The sequence below is a fragment of the Carettochelys insculpta genome, chromosome 1, assembly GCF_033958435.1.
Source record: "Carettochelys insculpta isolate YL-2023 chromosome 1, ASM3395843v1, whole genome shotgun sequence".
In the NCBI taxonomy this organism is placed as follows: domain Eukaryota; kingdom Metazoa; phylum Chordata; order Testudines; family Carettochelyidae; genus Carettochelys; species Carettochelys insculpta.
This window is the reverse complement of record NC_134137.1, coordinates 227,758,263-227,778,603: the sequence shown is the minus strand read 5'-3', so window position 1 is coordinate 227,778,603 and position 20,341 is coordinate 227,758,263. Positions and strand designations below refer to the sequence as shown.

General features: G+C 48.9%; 1 protein-coding gene across 2 annotated transcripts in view; it reads right to left on the bottom strand.

The window, feature by feature from the left end:
* STXBP5L (syntaxin binding protein 5L) overlaps positions 1-20,341 on the bottom strand; it is a 443,298-nt gene that overhangs the window by 253,072 nt on the left and 169,885 nt on the right. For both annotated transcript variants that reach the window (XM_075000721.1, XM_075000731.1), the window contains exon 4: positions 19,100-19,200. In XM_075000721.1, the coding sequence (XP_074856822.1) occupies positions 19,100-19,200 (101 nt within the window). The remainder of the gene's footprint in view (positions 1-19,099; positions 19,201-20,341) is intronic.

Below are 20,341 nucleotides of genomic sequence, written 5' to 3'. Positions count from 1 at the left end.
TTACAGGACCTAACCAGATCAGCCACACCATCGTGGGTTCATTCAGCTGCACATCTACCAATATAATTTATGCCATCATGTGCCAGCAATGCCCCTCTGCTATATACATCAGACAAACTGGACAGTCTCTACGTAAAAGAATAAAGGCACACAAATCAGACATCAGAAATGGCAATGTACAAAAACCCGTAGGAGAGCACTTCAATCTCCCAGGCCACACAGTAGCAGACTTAAAAGTAGCTATCCTACAGCAAAGAAATTTCAGGACCAGACTCCAAAGAGAAATTTCTGAGCTACAATTCATCTGCAAATTCGACGCCCTCAGCTCTGGATTAAACAAAGACTGTGAATGGCTGGCTAAATACAGAAGCAGCTTCCCCTCCCTTGGTGTTCATACCTCCAAATCAACTGCTGGTAGTAAGCCTCACCCTTGCTGACCGAGCTAAGCTTGTTATCCCGACCCTTGCTCTGGCTTATTTATACCTGGCCCTGCAGATTTCCAAGACCAGCATCTGATGAAGTGAGTCTGTGCTCACGAAAGCTCACGCTCAAAATTTTTCTGTTAGTCTATAAGGTGCCACAGGACCCTTTGTTACTGTTACAGATCCAGACTAACTCGGCTACCCCTCCGATCCTATCTGGTAGTGAAGGGATACAGATGCTGAATGAACAGTTTCCAATAGCTCTCGACATAACTGTCAAACTGAGTTCTTGGAGCACGGATCTACATATGTTGTAGCAGTCACAGTGGTGGAAAAAAGTCTCCTATGGAATTTCTGCCTCTGTCTGGGAGGTGCAGGTGATCCTTGAAAAGACTTGCAGAATGAAGGAACAGAAGGTTGTCCAGAATGCATTTGATAGCTAGGTTATTTTCTTCTGGTGCTGTAAATTCCCAAAGATTTCATCGTAGTTCAAGAAACTTTTAAAGAATATAGAGCACTATCTGTTTTGGAAGCAAAGAACTAATTTCTTTCAAAAGCGAGATCCTCTGTTGTATACTAAACTTCTCTGGAAATTCCAGAAGGGTAGCTAAAATGCATGGTAATCACCGTCACCACTGATCACTCAGCTGTACATAAGGAATAAAAGCAGTTATCCAAGAGAGTCTAATTGGGAGTTATTCAGAAATATTGACGTCCTGTGCCAGTTAAGATGATCATATTCTGAAAGAAGAGTTTTGTAATTAACTATTTTAAATGGCAGACTAGCTGAAAAGACAGTTACCTGTTCTTTAACTGGTGTTCTTTGAGATGTGTTGCTCATGTCCATTCCAAGTTGGGTGTGTGCTGGCACAAGCCCAGTTGCCAGAAGCTTTATGCCCTAGCCTGTAGTCATAGGGTCTGTGTGGTGCCCCCTGGAGCGGTTGCCTATATGGTGACCAATATATGCACCGCCTGCCCCCACTCAGTCCCCTTCTCAGTTCCTTCTTGACAGCTACTCTGATAGTGGGGAAGGCAGGAGGGTTTTGGAATGGACATGAGCAACACATCTCAAAGAACACCAGTTGCAGAACAGGTAACTGTCTTTTCTTCTTCAAGTGATTGCTCATGTCCATTCCAAGTTGTGTGAAAACAAGCCAAAGCCTAGGAGGTGGGGTCAAAGCCCTGAATGGACTGCATGACAGCCCTGCCCACTGCAGCGTCTTCCCGTGCATGCTGTGTCAAAGCATAATGTCCTGTAAACATATGAATTGAGGACCAGGTGGCCACCCTACAGATGTCCTGGATAGGCACCTTTACCAAAAATGCCACACACAACGCCTGTGCTCTTGTGCAGTGTACTCTAACTGGCAGGGGAGGAACCCCTGTGAGCCTGTAACACTCCTTGATGCACTTCGCTATCCAGGAGGAAATCCAGTTAGAGGAAACCAGAAGGTCCTTCATCCTGTCAGCAACTGCCACAAAGAGTTGCTGAGTTCTTCTAAAGCGCCTAGTCCTATTCATACAGAAGACAGTGCACTTCTAACATCCAAAGTATGTAAACAGTGCTCCTGCAGGGAGGCATGGGGCTTTGGGTAAAATACCAATAGGGAAATGTCTCGGTTAACATGAAACATGGAGACCACCTTATGTGAAAACACTGGGTGAGATCTCAGCCTAACTTTATCCTTGTGAAACACTGTGTACAAGGGGTCCACTGAAAGTTCCCTCAACTCAGATACTCTCCTGGCTGAGGTGACTGTCACCAAAAATGCTGTTTTGTATTTCAGGAACAGCAGGGAGCAGGTAGCCAAAGGTTCAAAGAGGGCCCCCAAAAGCTTGGCTAACACCAAACTGAGATCCCACGGGGGCAGTGGTGCCTGAACACATACATCAACCTGCCCAACCAGAAGACACTGAAGGCGTCTGCCCAGGACTCTGGGCTCTGATTGCAGTAGGAGCAAAATGTCCCACATTTCGCATTGAGTTGGGAGGCAAACAGGTCCACCTAAGGTATCCCCACTTCCGGAAAATAGAACGGGTGGAGAAAACCACTCGTGATCTGTAAAAGACCTGCTAAGTTGGCCCAGTGCACACCTGAGAAGTAAAGGGCCTGCAGCATGATGATGTGCTGTATGCAGAAATCCCAGAGCAGCATGGTTCGTGACATAGGAAAGAGGAGTGTGCACCCCCATTTGTTGATATAGTACACTGCTGTCATGTTGTCTGTACTGACTGACATGCAATGTCCTGTCAGGTTGGCCTTGAAAGTCACACATGCTAGTCTCATGGCCTTGAACTCCCTCACGTTTATGTGGAGCTGACACAATCCAAAGAGCCTGGGTTTGTAGCTGACCTAGGTGCGCTCCTCACCTTCAGTCTGAAGCGTCCATTACTAGGGAAAGTGAGGACTGCTGGGAGGCAAAGGGAACTCCTGTGAGGACAACCCCCTTGTCCAACCACCAGTGCAGCGTGGACAAAGTCTGTGTTGGCACTGTAACCACTGAATCTAAACTGTCTCTTACAGGGCGATACACTGATGGCAGCCATAGCTGTAGAGGGCTCATCTTCAACCTGGAATGCTGTACCACAAAGGTGCACGCTGCCATGTGACCCAGCAAACGCAGGCAGCACCTGACCACCATGGTGGGAACTGCCAGGATGTCTCAGATGATGGCCCCATGGACCTGAACCTGTCCTTCAGCAGGAAAGCCCTGGCATACCTGGTGTCCAGTCATGCCCCTACAAACACTACTGACTGAGATGGGACCAACACTGTCTTTGCCTCGTTGTTCAAGAGACCAAGGCTTACAAAGGTTTGATGGACCGGTTGTATATGCTGAATCACCTGCTCCCTGGAATGACCCTTGATTAGCCACTCATCCAGGTACAGGAACAGCTGCACCCCTTGCTTGCACAGGTGCACTGCTACTACCACCATGCATTTCTGATGAAGGGCCTTGGGGCCACAGACAAATTAAAAGGCAGCACTGTGAACTGATAATGGTTCCCATCTGCCACAAACCTGAGAAAACTCCTGTGAGGAGGGTAGACTGAAATATGGAAATATGCATCCTGTAAGTCGGGAGCCACGACCCAATCTCCCCATTCCAGCATCGGGAGTATGAGACCCAGAGATATCATACAACATTTAATCTTTTTAACAAACTCGTTGAGACCTCTTAGGTCCAGAATGGGTCTCAAGCCCCCCTTTGGTTTTGGAATTAGGAAATACCAAGAATAAAATCACCATCCCCTGAACCTGGAAGGAACGTCTTCAATGGCCCCAGAACCCAGGAGAGATTGCAATTCCTGCTGTAACAGGATCTCATGAGAGGGGTGTCTGAAGAGGGACAGCGAAGGAAGTTGGGAAGAAGGGTACAAAGAGAACTGAATGGCATATTCCCTCTCTACCGTACGCCGGAACCACTGGTCTGTGGTGATGCTGCACCATCTATGGTAAAAGGAGAATAGGCAGAACAAAAAAAGTGGGGATGCTGGAATGGGTGAGATTGGTCCCATGCTCTCAGCCATGCCATCAAAACTGAGGCTTTGGCCCCATGGACTCTTTTGGTGGCCTTGAGGTTGCTGGACAGAATGATGTCTGCCCATCCTGTTCTACCTTCTACTGCCAACCTTTTGCGCCTGCGGAAACTGTCTTTGCTGAGGACAGGCAATAAAATGCCTGTGTTGGTTGGCAGGTGTATGCAGGCCCAAGGAGCCAAGGGTGGCCTTAGAGTCTTTCAGACTATACAGTCTCTTAACTGTCTTACATGAAAATAGGCTAAGGACATAAAAAGGCAGGTCCTGGATTGTCTGTTGGACCTCATGAGGCAGGCCAGAAACCTGCAACCAAGCCCCCACACCGCCTGCGCATTGCCACTCTGGAGGCCATAACCCTTGTGGCAGCACCCACAGCATCCAATGCTGCCTGCAGAGCTGCCTTTGAAATCAGTTTGTTCTCCTCCACCATGGCTGTGAAGTCCTGCTTGGCTTTGGGTGGCACCATCTCTGAGAGCCTAGACAGGGCACTGACTGTATTATTAGCATACCTGCTAACCAGAGCCTGCTGGTTAGCAATTCTTAATTGCAACCCTCCCATTGAATAGACCTTCCTCCCATAGAGGTCTAAGTGTTTGGCTTCTCTAGTTTTCAGGGAGGGATGCTGGAGCCCTTGGTGCTCTCTATGGTTAGCAGCGTCCACTACTAGGGAGTCAGGTGTGGGTGTGCGAACAAATGTTCATTGCCCTGGGATGGGACAAAGTACCACCTCATTCCTATGGGCTGAAGGAAGGGCAGAAGCAGAGGTCTGCTGAACCTTTTTAGCCGTAGTGGCAATTGTTTTGATTATGGGCAGAGCCACCCTGGTGGGGCCTGCTGAGGACAAAATGTCCATAACAGGGTCCATCTTATCCCAGATCTCCTCTGCTTGCACCCCCAAGTTTTGAGCTACTCTCCTAAGGAGCTGTTGAAATGCCCTGCCATCCTCCAATACAGGTGAGGCAGATGAGCCTGCCACTGCCTCATCCAGGGAGGAAGAAGATGATAGCCCTCGTGCCGCCATTTGGAGGGTAAGGGCAGTAGTGACCTGCTCAGGCACTTGGACCCCTATGGAAATAACTGGCAAATCAGGGGGCACCGTAGGCGGAGCTGACATAGGCACCGTCTGGCCAAGAAATCCCAAAACTGGTGGCACAAATGGTGCCATTACCGCTCCCTGCACTTGAGTTGGTGCCAGTGCCTGGGCTGGTGGCTGCCCCATCGCCACCGGAAGTACAATTACAGACGGCACTGGCACTGAAGGCCTCCAATCCCACTGCGACAGTGCCAATGACAGTGCTGAGGTCAACGCCAACAAGGCAGACACAGGCAGCTCCATGATGACTGCCACTTCCTGTCTTTATTCTGGTGGTGTGGCACCCGACAGTGTCGATGGTGTCGAGCGTGGGATCAGCAGGACCCCCAGGACCATGCAGGCACTCCAGCAGCTTGGCCCTGCACCTTGTGAAATTCCCAGGGGGTCCAGAAGGGCCTCCGCGAAGCCGGTGACCAATCTGTATGGTCCGAGCGACGACTACAATGCCTGCAATGGCTATGGTGCGACCTTCTCAAGCTTCCCACTCCATCTGGAACTTGAGTAGGAGTCCGACTCCGATGCCAATTCAGAGGCAGATGACCACGGCGGGGCCACTGGAGTCAGTGTAGATGTGCACACCGAGGGCGGTGCCAGTGCCGGAGCATAGGGCACCTAAAACTGGTCCACGGTCTGCTGAGTCAGCACTGGAGCACTCGGCACCTGATACAGTGTCAGTGCTGGCATTGATGTGAGCGCAGGGGTTGGTGCCGATGTCACGTCCATGAGCCCAGCTCACTCCGTTTCAGTGCTACGGTGCTTGTCCTCCATAGACAGAGAAGGACCCCACAGTGTCATCTGAAGCAGTCCTTGTGCCTCTCAAAATGCCTCCAGCATTCAGGGCAAGTCCAATGCCTGTGGGCTCCTGCTCTGCACGAGCTTCAAAGGATGCGCTTCCTGCCCTGCGACAGTGCACGCTGGAGCCTTGGACTTGAGGACAACTCACTTTAACGTCAGTGAGTGATGCCTCTTTTGCCTCCTCTTCTTCTTCAGCACAGGAGACTGACTCTTGTGGTGCCAAGACAGTGATGGTGTCTGCACCTGCTCTCACTGCCGAGAGTCCTTAGGTGGTACCATAGTTGGTGGCATTGGTGCACTTTACACTGAGGAGGCTCCACTCTCTGCTCCTGCTCGAAACTCTTGAGGCTTACGAGCTGCCTCCATTAACAGAACTTTAAGGCATTGGGCCCTATCTTTCAAAGTTCTGGGCTTAAAGGCCTTACAAACTGAACAGTGATCACACAAATGTCCTTCCCCCCAGCAAATCAAACAGGCTGAATGGGGGTCACTTTTGTGTATATGTTTGCTGCATTTTGAACAAGTCTTAAAGCCTGGGGAGCCAGGCATTCCCTGGTGCCGAGGCACTGAGTGGGATAGAAAGCCCCACCTTGGCTATCAGTTAACACACTAAGACTAACTAACAAATACTAAAACTATTTACACTTCTGCAAGAAGTATTTACACTACACTAGGCTACTAGCAATGATTTGAACAGAGAAAGCAAGAGCTCCAATGACCGGCAGCATGGCGAGAAGGAACTGAGCGAGGGTGGGGGGTGGGCGGGCTGGTGGCGCGTATATTGGTTGCCATATTGGTGTCACTTCAGGGGGCACCGCACTGACTCTATGGCTACTGGGTAGGGCAAAAAAGCTTCCAGCAACTGGGTATGTGCCAGCACACACCCAACTTGGAATGGACATGAGCAATAACTCGGAGAAGAATAGCTCTCCCTTCCAAAAGGGAGAAACTGCTTTGGTGCCTTTTCTTTTACATGGATTTGGACACCTGTTGTCTTGTTCTCTCTGAGGTGCTGCAGTTATGAGCACATCATGCAGGATGTAAACAGAAGTACTCAAATTTCACAGAGGGGACTTGACATTTCTATCGGCCTTTTTTGAAGTTTGAATATGGATGCTGGCATTTGCCAGAGCAGATAAGCTGGCTTTAGAAGGCCCTAGTTGAGAGGCACTGGGACTTTCAAGCAAAGAATGTAAAATATGCAATAATTTGTGTGTCATTTTGTGGTTATGGGACTTTCTGTCCTTCAAAAAAGTCTTGAAATACTTATATCCCTGCAGTCACATGGTGGAGAGGAGGAAAATGAACACAACTACCATACTGCCAAATGTCTGTCTAGCCCAGTAACTACTCTTCTGACAGTGGCCAATGCCAGGCACCCCAGAGGGAGTGAACAGAAGAGATAATCATTAACAGAACCCTCCGGTCACCCATTTCCAGCTTCTGACAAGAACAACTGAAACAGCAGCTTCACGTGGAAGTTGGGACGTAGGAGCTGGAATTACTTCAAACAGCTTCTGTTGAGGATGCTCCTCTTCTGAAAGTTGGGCTTCTATAGACTTTGCCAGGGAGACATGGGAAGGTTGTTTCTATGTCCTGAGCAAGACTTGTAGTGAGGGTGATCTGAACCTTGATGTTACAGATGACCTATATTTTCATGCTCGATGGAAGCTTCAAGGAGTCTAGTTAGGCCAAGAGCTAAGACCATACAGGTAATAAATAAGTGGCCAGATGTGTCAGGGTACAAGTTAGGAGGTCCCTCCCTAAGTTACCTAGGTCTGCTATGACCTGACCAGAACAGTATGGGTCATACGGTTGCACCTTGGAAAGTAAGAAGGTCTAACTTATATTCGAGAAATAAGAGGAAGAATACTCCTCTTGCAGAGGAGTACACCTCATTGGAGTCTGAGTGCTTGAGGAGGAAGGGAGATTTCTTGTTAATGCACAGGACTATTCCAGTATGGAAAGTGATTCATGCAGGGCTGATAAAAGGAGATATCTCTGAGCATCATGAAGTTCAGTTCTGATGATATTTATACTAATAGGAAGCTAAGGGTAGATGGCAGTGGAGTAGGGGTGCTAATTAAATTGGTACCAAAAGCTCCCTAACAGTCTAAATTCAGGATCTTAATGGATACAGAGGACAAGACAGTTACCTGCTTTTATAACTGGTGTTCTTCTAAATGTGTTGCTCATGTCCACTCAATGTAGGTGTTTGCGGTAGCCACATGCTCCATTGCTGGAAGATTTTCTCTCAGCAGCGTCCTTAGGGGACCAGCTCCAGGGGCCCCTGGAATGATGTTCATATGCTGCACTATATAGGGCACAGCTGAACCCCCTCCTCTCTGAGTTCATTCTTTCTGGAAACTCTGACAGAGGTAAAGGACGGCAAGATATTGAATGGACATAAGCAATACATCCTGAAGAACACCAGTTATGTAAACAGGTAATTGTCTTTTCTTCTTTGAGCACCTGCTCATGTCCATTCAATGTAGATGACTCCAGCTCGTATCTGCAGAGGCGGGTAGGAATTTGAGGACATGCCAAAAGCAACGCAGGTCTGCTAAACCCAGCTTCATCTCTGGCATATACGTATGTATTGAAGATCACCTCATGGCCTTGTAGATATCTTGAATCAGGATGTGGCAGGCAGGACACTGAAGAGGCTTGACCTTGGTAGAATGAGCACACATCAATGGGGGCAGCTGAATCCTTGCCAAGTCATAGCACATCTTGATACAGGAGACGATCCGCTTGAAAATCCTCTGTGACGATACCAGGAGGATCTTTATATACTTGGCATAAGCCACGAACTGCTGAGAGGACTTACGGCAGGGTTTCATCTGCTCAAGGTAAAGGGCAAGTGCTCTCCTAATGTCTAATGCATGGAGGAGCTGTTCCTCACTGGAGTTATATGCCTTAGGGAAGAAAACTAGAAGAAAAAATTTTCATCTACGTGAAAAGCCAAAACTACTTTGGGTAGGGGCTGGGTGCAGTCTGAGCTGTACCTTATTCTTGACAAAGGTCACAAAGGGGGTTTGGACATCAGGGCACAATGTTTGGAAACTCTCCTGGCCAATGCAATTGCCACTGAAATGTCAAATTAGCAGAAAGGAATGAGAGAGAGCAGGAGACCAACAGCTGGAAGTTGAGGCCCACTGGGATAGAGGCTCTGGAACCTGTTGGAAGACCTTCTTCAGGCCTTTCAGAAACCTGGTTGTCAAGTCTTATGAAAGCACTGATACTGAATCGATGGATGGAAGGCCAAGATCATGGCCAGATGTACCTTGATTGAAGCTAGGACAAGACCTTCATGCTTCAGATGAAAAAGATAGTCAAGAATCATTTTCGGGGGGGGGCGCTCAATAGGAATTATCCCTTTCTGAGCAGCCCTTAAGGGGTCTGCCCTGGGCTCTAGCAAGTCTAATGCTGTCTGTACAGCCCACACAGAGAATCAGGTCCATTTTGCCAAGCAGGTGGGCCTGGCAGAGTGTTTTTGGCTTTCTAAGAGAACTTGTTCCACCTCTAGTGAACAGGATTCAACCATGGACCAACCATTTAATAAGGTGGAGCAGCAGCAGGTCTAGGTGCAGGAGGTGACTGTGATCCTGTGAAAACAGAATCAGATAGATTGGGAGAGGCTGAGGCTGTCGCACTGAGAGACTTCTGAGCATGCTGTACTAATACTGGTGTGGCTGCCTGGGTGCAATGAGGATTACATGGGCCATATCTTATCTGATCTTTTGTAGGACCTGCTAATCAATGGGAACAGTGGGAAATAGTACAGGAGATGTATCTGACAAACTGGTTTTAACCAAGAAAGCTTATTCACAAATAAATGTGTTAGTTTTTAAGGTGCTACAGGAGTCCTCATTGTTTTTGCAGATACAGACTAACACAACTTCTCCTCTGAGACATGTGTAATTGATTACTATTATTCTAAGTACCTGTGATACCTGTTATATCAATATCCCTGCTAAACACCACAAACTCAAGTTCACCAATCTTAATATTTAAACTTCTAGCATTTGTATAAAAGCACTTACAAAATTTGTCAACATTTGACTACCTTCAATCTTCCTTGTTTGACCATTTCTCTTCAGTTCTTAACTATACTTTACCAACTTTTACCCTCGGCCCTTTATTAAGATATTCTAATATTCTCTTTAATAAATCCTTCCCTAAGAGATGTATGTCTGAACTGTGTGCTCCTCTGCACCTGTGGGCTTTCCCCCAATCCTTAGTTTATAAACTTCTCTGTGACCTTTTAATTTTACATGCCACAAATCTGCTTCAGTTTTGGTAGAGGTAGAGCCCATCCTTCTGGTATGTTCACTCCTTTCTGAAAAATAGATTCCCCAGTTTCTCATAAACCACAATCCCTCATCCCAACACTTTCACCTCATACAATCATTAAGACCCTGATGTCCTGTCTGTTCAAGTACTGTATGTGAATTGGAAACAATTCAGAGAATGCTGCTATGGAGGCCCCAGACTTTATTTTCTTACCTAGTGGCCTAAACTTGGTCTGCACGGAGCCTCTCCTTCCTCTCCCTATATAAGGGGTTCTCAATCTTTTTTTTTCTGAGCCCTGCTCCAGAAACTTTTCATAAAAACTCCATGGCCCAAATGCAACACAACAACTGTTTTCCTGTCTATAAAAGCCAGGGCTGGTAACAGGGAGCAGCAAGTAGGACAAATGCCCAGAGCCCAACACCAAAGGAATACCACAAAGTTAAAACACTCAAGCTTTGGCACCAATCCTGAGAGATGGGGCTCAGTGTCTGTGCTGCAGTCCCATGTGGTAAGGCGTTGGATTTCTGCTCTGGGCTCTAACAAGTTTAATGCTGTCCATGCTTGTCAGACCCCATGAAACCTGCTTGCAGACCTCCAGGCGGTCACAGACCACTGGCTGAAAATCACTACCCTATAATTACTGGTACCTACATAAACTACAACCATTGGTTCCTCCCAAGCACAGCACATAAGTCTAACTGGATGTCTCCAGAAGTCAACAGCCTTCGTACTCTTAACCAACAAAGGGTATTAAATGGCAATAAATTTCATTCACATAGAGGCTGCCCAATGAGAGTTCATGTTGTAAAATACTCAAACATCAGAGTTAAGTTACATGCCCATATAGCCTTAACTCTGTCCTCTGAGACATAACCCAAAATTACCATATCACACATACTTGCCCTCTGCTTTTTCACTGTGCAGGAAAGCAACTACCTTCTTTTCTTCTACCCTCAAACTCTTAGCGTACTCTCCTGACAGAGTAGCACTCTTGTGAAAAGTAACCACTTCACACTTACTCACAGGATACCAAATGAATGGGACTCAATCACCATTCATGAGGGAAAAAGCCCCAGATTTCAACTCACGTGAAGGTGGGACAGAGAGAGAGTTTCAGTCTGTGCTAGTGGGGCAAAGAGGCCCTAGCAGACATACAGAAGGTGAGAACTTGGGGTTGAGACACCCTTGTCCCCAGTCTCCCTGCCACTCACCCTATGTCTCCTACCCCACATCCCCCTCCTTCACCCGAGCCACCCAACTCCTCTCACCTCCCCTACCATATATCCCAATTTATCTCCCACCCCATAATCTCCCCTCCCATCAGTGCAGCCCCAAGTTCCTCTCATTCCTATTCCCTCCACTTCTGCACCCTAAAATCTCTCTTTCCTGCCAGGAATCATTTTTTTTTTGATGGGGGGAGGTTTTCACTCAAAAATCCTGAAACATCACACCCGATAGAGGCATATCTTACCAATGTGATTCTGATCCTTTCAAGAACTCTGCACAAAGTGGGACTTGAGCTGACAAAAAGGTGAGGTGTAAAGGAATAAAACTTAGTCCCTTGGCTATACAAGTGTTAACAGAATTTTCAACCTTAAAAACATTCAGAAGTCTTATGCTCACATGCTGAGATTAATCTGACACGTGAATTTTAGAATTGCTTGGCTCATGATAAATGGGAGAAAAACTCTTTCAAACAATGTTTTTACTTTATTTCCTGTCAAAGAACTGGTGGGTACCATGCACTTCTGGGGTAACCCTCAAGCCCTGGAGACCCTGGCGCAATGTTATGAGCCATGGTTTGATCTTTATTTGTGCACAAAGAGAAGTTACTCACCGTAGTAACGGTGGTTCTTCGAGATGTGTCTCCGTGGGTGCTCCACAATAGGTGTCAGGCTCGCCCGGCGCTGCAGATCGGAATTCTTCCAGCAGTTTCTCCTGGATCGCGCATGTGCCGGCGCATGCCGCTCCCTTGCGCGCCCCCGGCCACGTGCGCGATCCGGTCCCTGCCAGTTCCTTGACCAACCGCCTCGGATGCTCCTGAAAAACACTAAACTGAGATTTGAAGCGGGGAGGATGGGCGGGTGGTGGAGCACCCACGGGGACACATCTCGAAGAACCACCGTTACTACAGTGAGTAACTTCTCTTTCTTCTACGAGTGTCCCCGTGGGCGCTCCACAATAGGTGACTACCCAGCAGTAACCCAAGTAAGGAGGTGGGTAATCGGTTTATGTGCAACTTGCCCCCGAAAGGACTGCTGCCAACAGACGGGTGTCCTCTTGGTATACCTGATGTAGTGCATAATGCTTGGCGAAGGTGTCGTAGGATGACCAAGTCACTGCTCTACAGATGTCTTTTAACGTGATACCCTTGAAAAAGGCTGTTGACGCCGCCACCGCCCTGGTGGAGTGAGCCAGGGGAGGGGCCAGCGAAGGAGTCTTTCGAAGTTTGTAGCACATTTTTATGCAGGACACAATGTGCTTTGAGATTCTCTGTGAAGAGAGACCTTCTCCTTTTGACCTGGGAGCGAGAGATACTAGAAGCCTGTCTGTTTTCTGGAAAGACTTAGTTCTGTCTATGTAGAAGGCCAACACCCTCCTCACGTCCAGGAGATGTAGGCATGCCTCCTTGCTGGAGCTGTGAGGCTTCGGGTAAAACGAGGGTAAAACTATTGGTTCATTAAGGTGGAACTCTGAAGAAACTTTCAAAACAAAAGCTGGGTGCAACTGTAAGGTTACCGCCTCCTTTGAGAATACTGTGCAGGGCGGCGTTGCCATAACTGATGCGAGCTCACTCACCCTGCGAGCTGACGTAATTGCAAGGAGGAAGGTTGTTTTTATCGTAAAGAGACGCAGGGGAACTGTGGCTAATGGTTCAAAGGGTGGACCCGTTAGCGTGCTGAGCACCAAGTCCAAGTTCCACAATGGTGGAAGCGGTTTCCGAGGGGAGTTCAGGTTTACCAACCCCTTCAGGAACCTGGTAACGATAGGATGGGCAAATACCATGGGCCCCTCCTCTGTATGCCGGAAAGCACATATAGCTGCGAGGTGGACTTTTATCGAGGATAGGGAAAGCCCGCCTCTCTTGAGGTCCAATAAGTATTCTAGTATTACAGGTATAGGAACGTCAAGTGGAGCTAACTGCTTGGCGGAACACCAGGCGTAAATCGAGTCCATTTCTGCTCGTAAGTCTTCCTGGTGGAGGTCCTTCGGCTACTTTCCAGGACTTGTTGTACTCCCTCCGTACATGTGCTTTCTAAGGAGCTGAGCTATGGATTAACCATGCTTGTAGGCGCAGACCCTGAGGGTGCGGGTGCACTATGGATCCCTGGGCCTGTGTGAGTAGGTCTGGCGCCACCAGAAGAGGGAGCGGTGGGCGATCCGACATGTGCAGAAGCAAGGGAAACCATTGCTGCCGGTCCCATGTTAGGACTACTAGAATCATGAGGGCTCTCTCCTTTCTGGCTTTCTGCAAGACCTTGTGGATAAGCGCTGTGGGGGGAAACACGTAAAGTAGGGGGCCCTTCCATGAAATCATGAATGCATCTCCTAGGGAGCCCCGCCCCAATCCTGCCCTGGAGCAGGACTGGGGACACTTCTTGTTGTGCCGGGTGGCAAACAGGTCGATCTGGGGAAACCCCCACATATGAAAGATTGGTCGTAGCAGATCGGAGCGGATCTGCCATTCGTGCGTGAGTGCGAAGCGCCTGCTCAGCTGATCCGCTTTCACATTGTGAGCGCCCGGCAAGCACAAGGCTTTCAACGTTATGTTGTTGGCAGTGCACCAGTTCCACAGTCGGACTGCTTCCGCACATAGGGCATGGGATCAGGCTCCTCCTTGTCGATTTATATAAAACATAGTGGAGGTATTGTCTGTATTGATCCCGACTACTTTGCTGTATATGTGGTCTCGAAAATGTTTGCAGGCATTGAACACTGCTCTGAGCTCCAGTATGTTTATGTGCAGTGACTGTTCCGCAGGGGACCATAGCCCTTGCGTCACCTTGTCGCTGATATGTGCTCCCCATCCTATGTGGGAGGCATCGGTGGTAAGAAACATAGAGATTTGTGGTTGGTGAAAGGGTACCCCTGCTAGCAGGTTTTTGGGGTTTACCCACCACTGCAGGGATTTGAGCACCTCTGTCGTGGGTGACACCACCCTGCGGACAGTGTGGGATGTCGGTTTGTAGACACTCGCCAGCCGATGTTGCAGGCTGCGCATGTGCAATCTGGCGTTCTGCACCACAAACGTCGCTGCTGCCATGTGGCCCAGCAGCTGCAAGCACGTTAAGACCGGCACTGTGGGGCTGTATGTAATGACTTGCACCAGCGAACTGATGGCGCGAAAGCGGGCGTCAGGAAGGTACACCCTTGCTGTAAAAGAGTTTATACGTGCCCCTATGAACTCTATGTCTTGTGTGGGGTCGGTCTTTGACTTCGCAAAATTGATGACTAGGCCCAGCGAAGAAAATGTGTCTGCTGTTACGCGTATCATGCGTAGGACCTCTGCCTTCGAGGTCCCTTTCAATAGGCAGTCATCCAGGTATGGGAATATAAATACCCCCGTCTATGCAGGTAGGCTGACACCACTGCCAGGGTTTTGGTAAAGAGTCTGGGGGCCGAGGAGAGGCCGAACGGAAGAACTCTGTACTGGAAGTGTTCCTTGCCGACCATAAAGCGGAGGAAGCGTCTGTATGCCGGATGGATCGTTATATGAAAGTAAGCATCTTGTAAGTCGAGGGCTGCAAACCAATCTCCATCGTCCAGTGCCGTGAGTATGGAGGCGACTGTAATAATCCGAAAACGTTGTTTGCGTAAGTATCGGTTGAGGTCCCGAAGATCTAAGATGGGCCTCCAGCCTCCTGTTTTCTTCTCTGTGAGGAAATAGCGTGAATAAAAGCCTTTCCCCTGGAATTGTTCCGGCACTCTTTCCACCGCCCCTATGAACATAAGGTGGTCCACCTCCTGCTTGAGCCTCACCTCGTGGGTAGCGTCCCTGAGGTGGGGCCTGGAGGGAGGTTTCGGCGGTGGGAGCGACTGAAAGGGGATCACGTAACCCATGGCTATGATCTCCAACACCCATTCGTCTGCGGTGATCTTTTGCCATTGGGAGTGAAACGGTCTGAGGCAATGATGGAACAAGAGATGGGAGTGGCATTGCGCGATGGTGGTGATAGTGCAGCCCCCAACATGCCCGTCAAACTTGTTGCCTTTGGGCCTGCCCCGAGGATGTACAGCTTTGTTAAGAACGTTGCCTGGGAGTTCTGTACTGTTGCTGCTGCTGATGTCGCCCTTGGTCGTAGCCCCGTTGATACTGCGCACGCTGTGGTTGGTATGGGTGGCATCTTTGCTAAGCGTAATATTTTTTCTTCCTATACGGAGGGGTATAAATACCCAGGGTTCTAAGTGTAGCTCTCAAGTCCTTACTGGAGTGGAGGACCGAGTCAGTTGAGTCTGCAAACAACTTTTGCGTGTCAAAGGGAAGATCCACAATCTACGCCTGTAGGTCCCTCGGGATACCCGATGTCTGGAGCCAGGATTCTCTACGCATGACCACTGCTGTAGCCGTTGAGCATGCCGCCGTATTCACCACGTCCAGGGCGATCTGGACTCCTGTCCTCGAAGCTGCGTAGCCCTCTTGCACAATTGCCTTTAACACCGGCTTCTTATCTTCCGGAAGTGAGTCCATGAGAGAAGTAAGCCTGGAGTAATTATCAAAATTATGGTTCGCTAGGTGTGCCGCATAATTTGCCATTCTCAATAGCAGGGTGGAAGAGGAATATACCTTTCTGCCAAACAGCTCTAGCTTCTTGGCATCTTTGTCTGATCCCCCCGATTTCTACTGAGAAGTTTTTGATCTCTGCCGGGACGATTCGACCAGCAGTGAGTTTGGTTGTGGGTGACTGAAGGGGAACTCCATGCCCTTTGCCGGGACGAAGTACTTCTTATCCGCTCTCTTGTTCATAGGCGGAGCGGAGGCTGGGGTCTGCCATATGGTAGTGGCTGACTCCATAATGGCTTTGTCCAGCGGGATAGCAATTTTGGATGAAGCCAGGGGTCTCAAATTTTTCAGGAGTTTGTGATGTTTCTCCTGCAATTCTGCCGTTTGGATGCCTTGCGTGAAAGCCACCCTTTTAAACAGCTCCTGAAACTGTTTGAGGTCGTCCGGGAGAGCAACATCCCCGGGGGCCATGGCCTCATCTGGGGAGGATGGGGAGGAACCACTAGGGTAAACCTCCTTCGAACTCTCAGGTTCCTGCGGCCGATGATACACCTGCTCGCTGGAGGATTGCGAAGGGAAGTCTCGGGGTTCTAAAATTAACTCCCCTTGAGATCGCTGTGTTTCCATCCCCGTCCGGGAGTGTCCCCGGGGGTATTGGACAGCAGGAGGGGACCTGCCCCTGGGTGTAGGCCCAGGGTGTCTGTGTCCAGCATGATAAGGATGACCATGGCAGCACGGGCACGGGTCTGGGGATGGAGACCTGGACCACTCCCGGGGTGTGTACCCCCGATGTCTGGGAGAGCGAGATCTCCCTGACGACACAGATAGCGGTGAAACTGGTTTGTGATAGTACTCCAAGGGATCCAGTCCCAGGAAGGGCGAAGGTGGCCCAAGCCATGGTGATATTGGTTGGAGGAACGGAGAAGGGGGTTCTGGACAGGCCGGTGGAGACCCTGACCTTCTGGGTGGCATGTGCAGCATAAGGGGAGGGCTTGTTGATAGCAGCAGTGCAGCCCTATCCAGAGAAGGGCTGCGGTGCCAGGTTTTTCCTTTTACCTTTCCCCTCCCCTGCGGGGCTGGTGCCGCCCCCTCCCGCGCCGGGGATCTCGGCCCCGCTGTCGGCGCCGCGCTCGGCCCGCTCAGCTGCGGTGCCGCGCGGATAATGTCCTCCGGTGCCTGCAGGCTCCTTGCCTGTTGGCCCTGCACCATTGGTGCCGCGGGAGTCAGTGCCGCCTGTGGCAGTGCCGCCGGTTCTGGTGCTTGCCTGGCCGCTGCTCTAGGTGCCGCATGTGCCGGCTGTTTTGTAATCGGAGGCTCAGCCTCTGCCACGTGTGCTGCTGCGCTGCTGCTTGTGAGAGTATGCGGCTGGGGGCTGTGTGCTCCACCCGTCCCGCTCGCTGAACCCACCGGCAGGGATCGGGCTGGGGAGAGCTTCCTCCGTTTCTGCACCGAGAGGGTGAGAGAAGCCGCCTTCCTCTTGTGGAGCCCAGAGGGCCCTTCTGGTTGAGGCCTCTCCGGCAAGTCTGGCTGGAGAGCCTTATCAAACAGGAGCATTTTAAGCCGCATTTCTCTGTCTTTCCTGGCCCTGGCTGTGAGCTTAGCACAGTGGGAACACTTCTGGGTAACGTGTGATTCCCCCAGGCACCGGATGCATTCATTATGCCCATCGGAGGCCAGCATAGCTTCGCGGCAAGACTCACACTTTTTAAAGCCTGAAGAGGACATCACGGTGAGTCTTTTTACTGTTAATAGGGTACTTGACACTTAATTCGTGCCTGTTTACCCGAGTCGCAGACACCAGCCTGCAAGGGGAAGCCTACTGGCCTTCACATCCACTCGTCTTCTCCGCTCCTCTCTCTCTTTTTATTTTATATATATTTGATATTCTCTTGCTCTCTCTCTCTTTTTTTTTTTTTAAACCAGAAAAAAACAACAATTTACATGTAGAAACACTATCTAATCTGACTCTGGCCGTAGCCTGAGCGGATTCCGTCTGCAGCCGATGGCAGTTGAGAAGGGACTGGTGGGGACTGGATCGCGCACGTGGCCGGGGGTGTGTAAGGGAGCAGCGCGCGCCAGCGCATGCGCGATCCAGGAGAAACTGCTGGAAGACTTCTGATCTGTGGCGCCGGGCGAGCCCGACACCTATTGTGGAGCACCCACGGGGACACTCATAGAAGAACAAAGGGTTACCAGAGTAAGTCAATGTTAAGAAAAGCTTCCCACCCCCAGCTTTTATATTCCCTCCCCCACAATGGAGTATTTTAGGAATCCCTTGGCTAAACAGCTCCAAATTTGTATCCCTGACTCTATTCTTAATTCCCTTCAGGCACATCAAATGTGAAGGCGATCCAAGTAACAATACAATTTTAGAATATTTAGAACATTTAAACTTTAAACAGAAAGCCTTCCCCATATCTAGAACAGAACTGTGGCTCTGCTATCTGCAGCTCTAACTGATGTCACTATGAGCTGCGTGCAGAGCATCTCTGAAAATACAAGCATATGTAAAAGTGGCTGACCCTGTAAGTAGCTAAATTTGATAAATGTTACCATTGATTTAATATATTTTGTCTCAAGACTTCTATTAGGCATTCAACAAGCAAAATTAACCATGAAAGCACATCTCTCAAACATTTTTGATTTACCCATCATATTTATATTACACATCTACATTATCTTGTTAACATACTGCCAATATGTACTGTAAAAGAATGGACTATTTATTGAAAATCTGGACTCCACATCCTCACAAAGAAGGGGAAAATACAGGAGGAAAATTCCTTCCATACAGGAATGAAGAACTATGGCCTGCATTGTGGATTATGCCAGTATAGAAGATTATAGCGGTCTTTTCTGTCTTTAAAAAGAATCTACTAATTGTGCAAGTTTGCACAATTAGAAGGTCACAGAAGCCCATCTTTAGTGGGAAGGAAAATGGATTCTACAGAGTTAAGGAGGCTACTGCACCACAGACTAGATTCTTCTTAATCATGTTCTGTGTAAATCAGATTTTAAAACTTAAGAAGGAAGAAAATCTTTCAAGGCAGTCAGCTGCATCATTCATCGAGTCAGCAACTCTTCTCCCATGACTGTCTCTCTCCCCTCCCCTCCACAAACAAACAAGAAACCCATAGGCAACAACAAACGTTGCTACCACCAATATGTCAGCAAAATCTATCTAGTCAGTTTTTTTAAATGACCTCTTTGTTTATTGTCAGTCTGGCTTACCGTTCTCTGTTAAACTTCAGCGAATGAAGAATAGCTGGCCGTTTTTGTCTTAAGTTCCACAAATGAAGTGTGTCATCTGCACTGGCACTGACCAAGGCACCCTGCAATGAGAGACGAAATACGATGGAATGTTATTCATTTGCATATTGAAATGGATGATTATTGAAGAATAAGACAATGATGTGCAAGTAGACAGAAGTAGAACATCTGTGAAATGTTTCCTTCCATCTAAAAAGGTACTCTTGATGACCCTTACTTTTACTGATCTTTTATTAATTTAAAATGCTCAAATTTGAACTGATCTGGAAAATCAAATAGCTCATTCTGGCTACGTCTACACGTGAAGCCTACATCGAAGTACCTTATTTCGATGTAGCAACATCAAAATAGGCTATTTCGATGAATAACGTCTACACGTCCTCCAGGGCTGGCAACGTCGATGTTCAACTTCGACGTTGCGCAGCACCACATCGAAATAGGCACTGCGAGGGAACGTCTACATGCCAAAGTAGCACACATCGAAATAAGGGTGCCAGGCACAGCTGCAGACAGGGTCACAGGGCGGACTCAACAGCAAGCCGCTCCCTTAAAGGGCCCCTCCCAGACACACTTGCACTAAACAACACAAGATCCACAGAGCCGACAACTGGTTGCAGACCCTGTGCCTGCAGCATGGATCCCCAGCTGCCGTAGCAGCAGCCAGAAGCCCTGGGCTAAGGGCTGCTGCCCACGGTGACCATAGAGCCCCGCAGGGGCTGGAGAGAGAGCGTCTCTCAACCCCTCAGCTGATGGCCGCCATGGCGGACCCCACTATTTCGAAGTTGCGGGACGCGCAATGACTACACGGTCCCTACTTCGACGTTGAACGTCGAAGTAGGGCGCTATCCCCATCTCCTGATGAGGATAGCAACTTCGACGTCTCGCCGCCTAACGTCGAAGTTAACTTCGAAATAGCGCCCAACACGTGTAGCCGTGACGGGCGCTATTTCGAAGTTAGTGCCACTACTTTGAAGTAGCGTGCACGTGTAGACACGGCTTCTAGTATTAAATACATGATATTAACTGTGTTTCTAGTTGATAAACCAGGAAACATGGAGAAGAATAAGAATAAGAAAGGAGGAGCTATAATCTTGAAAATATTGGTTTGAAAGAAGCATTTGAAGCAAGGAGGATGTGTTTAGCATAACAGGAAAAGGAGACTGCCCCAGGTACAGTATAATAGTAAGCTTAGGACACCAGAAA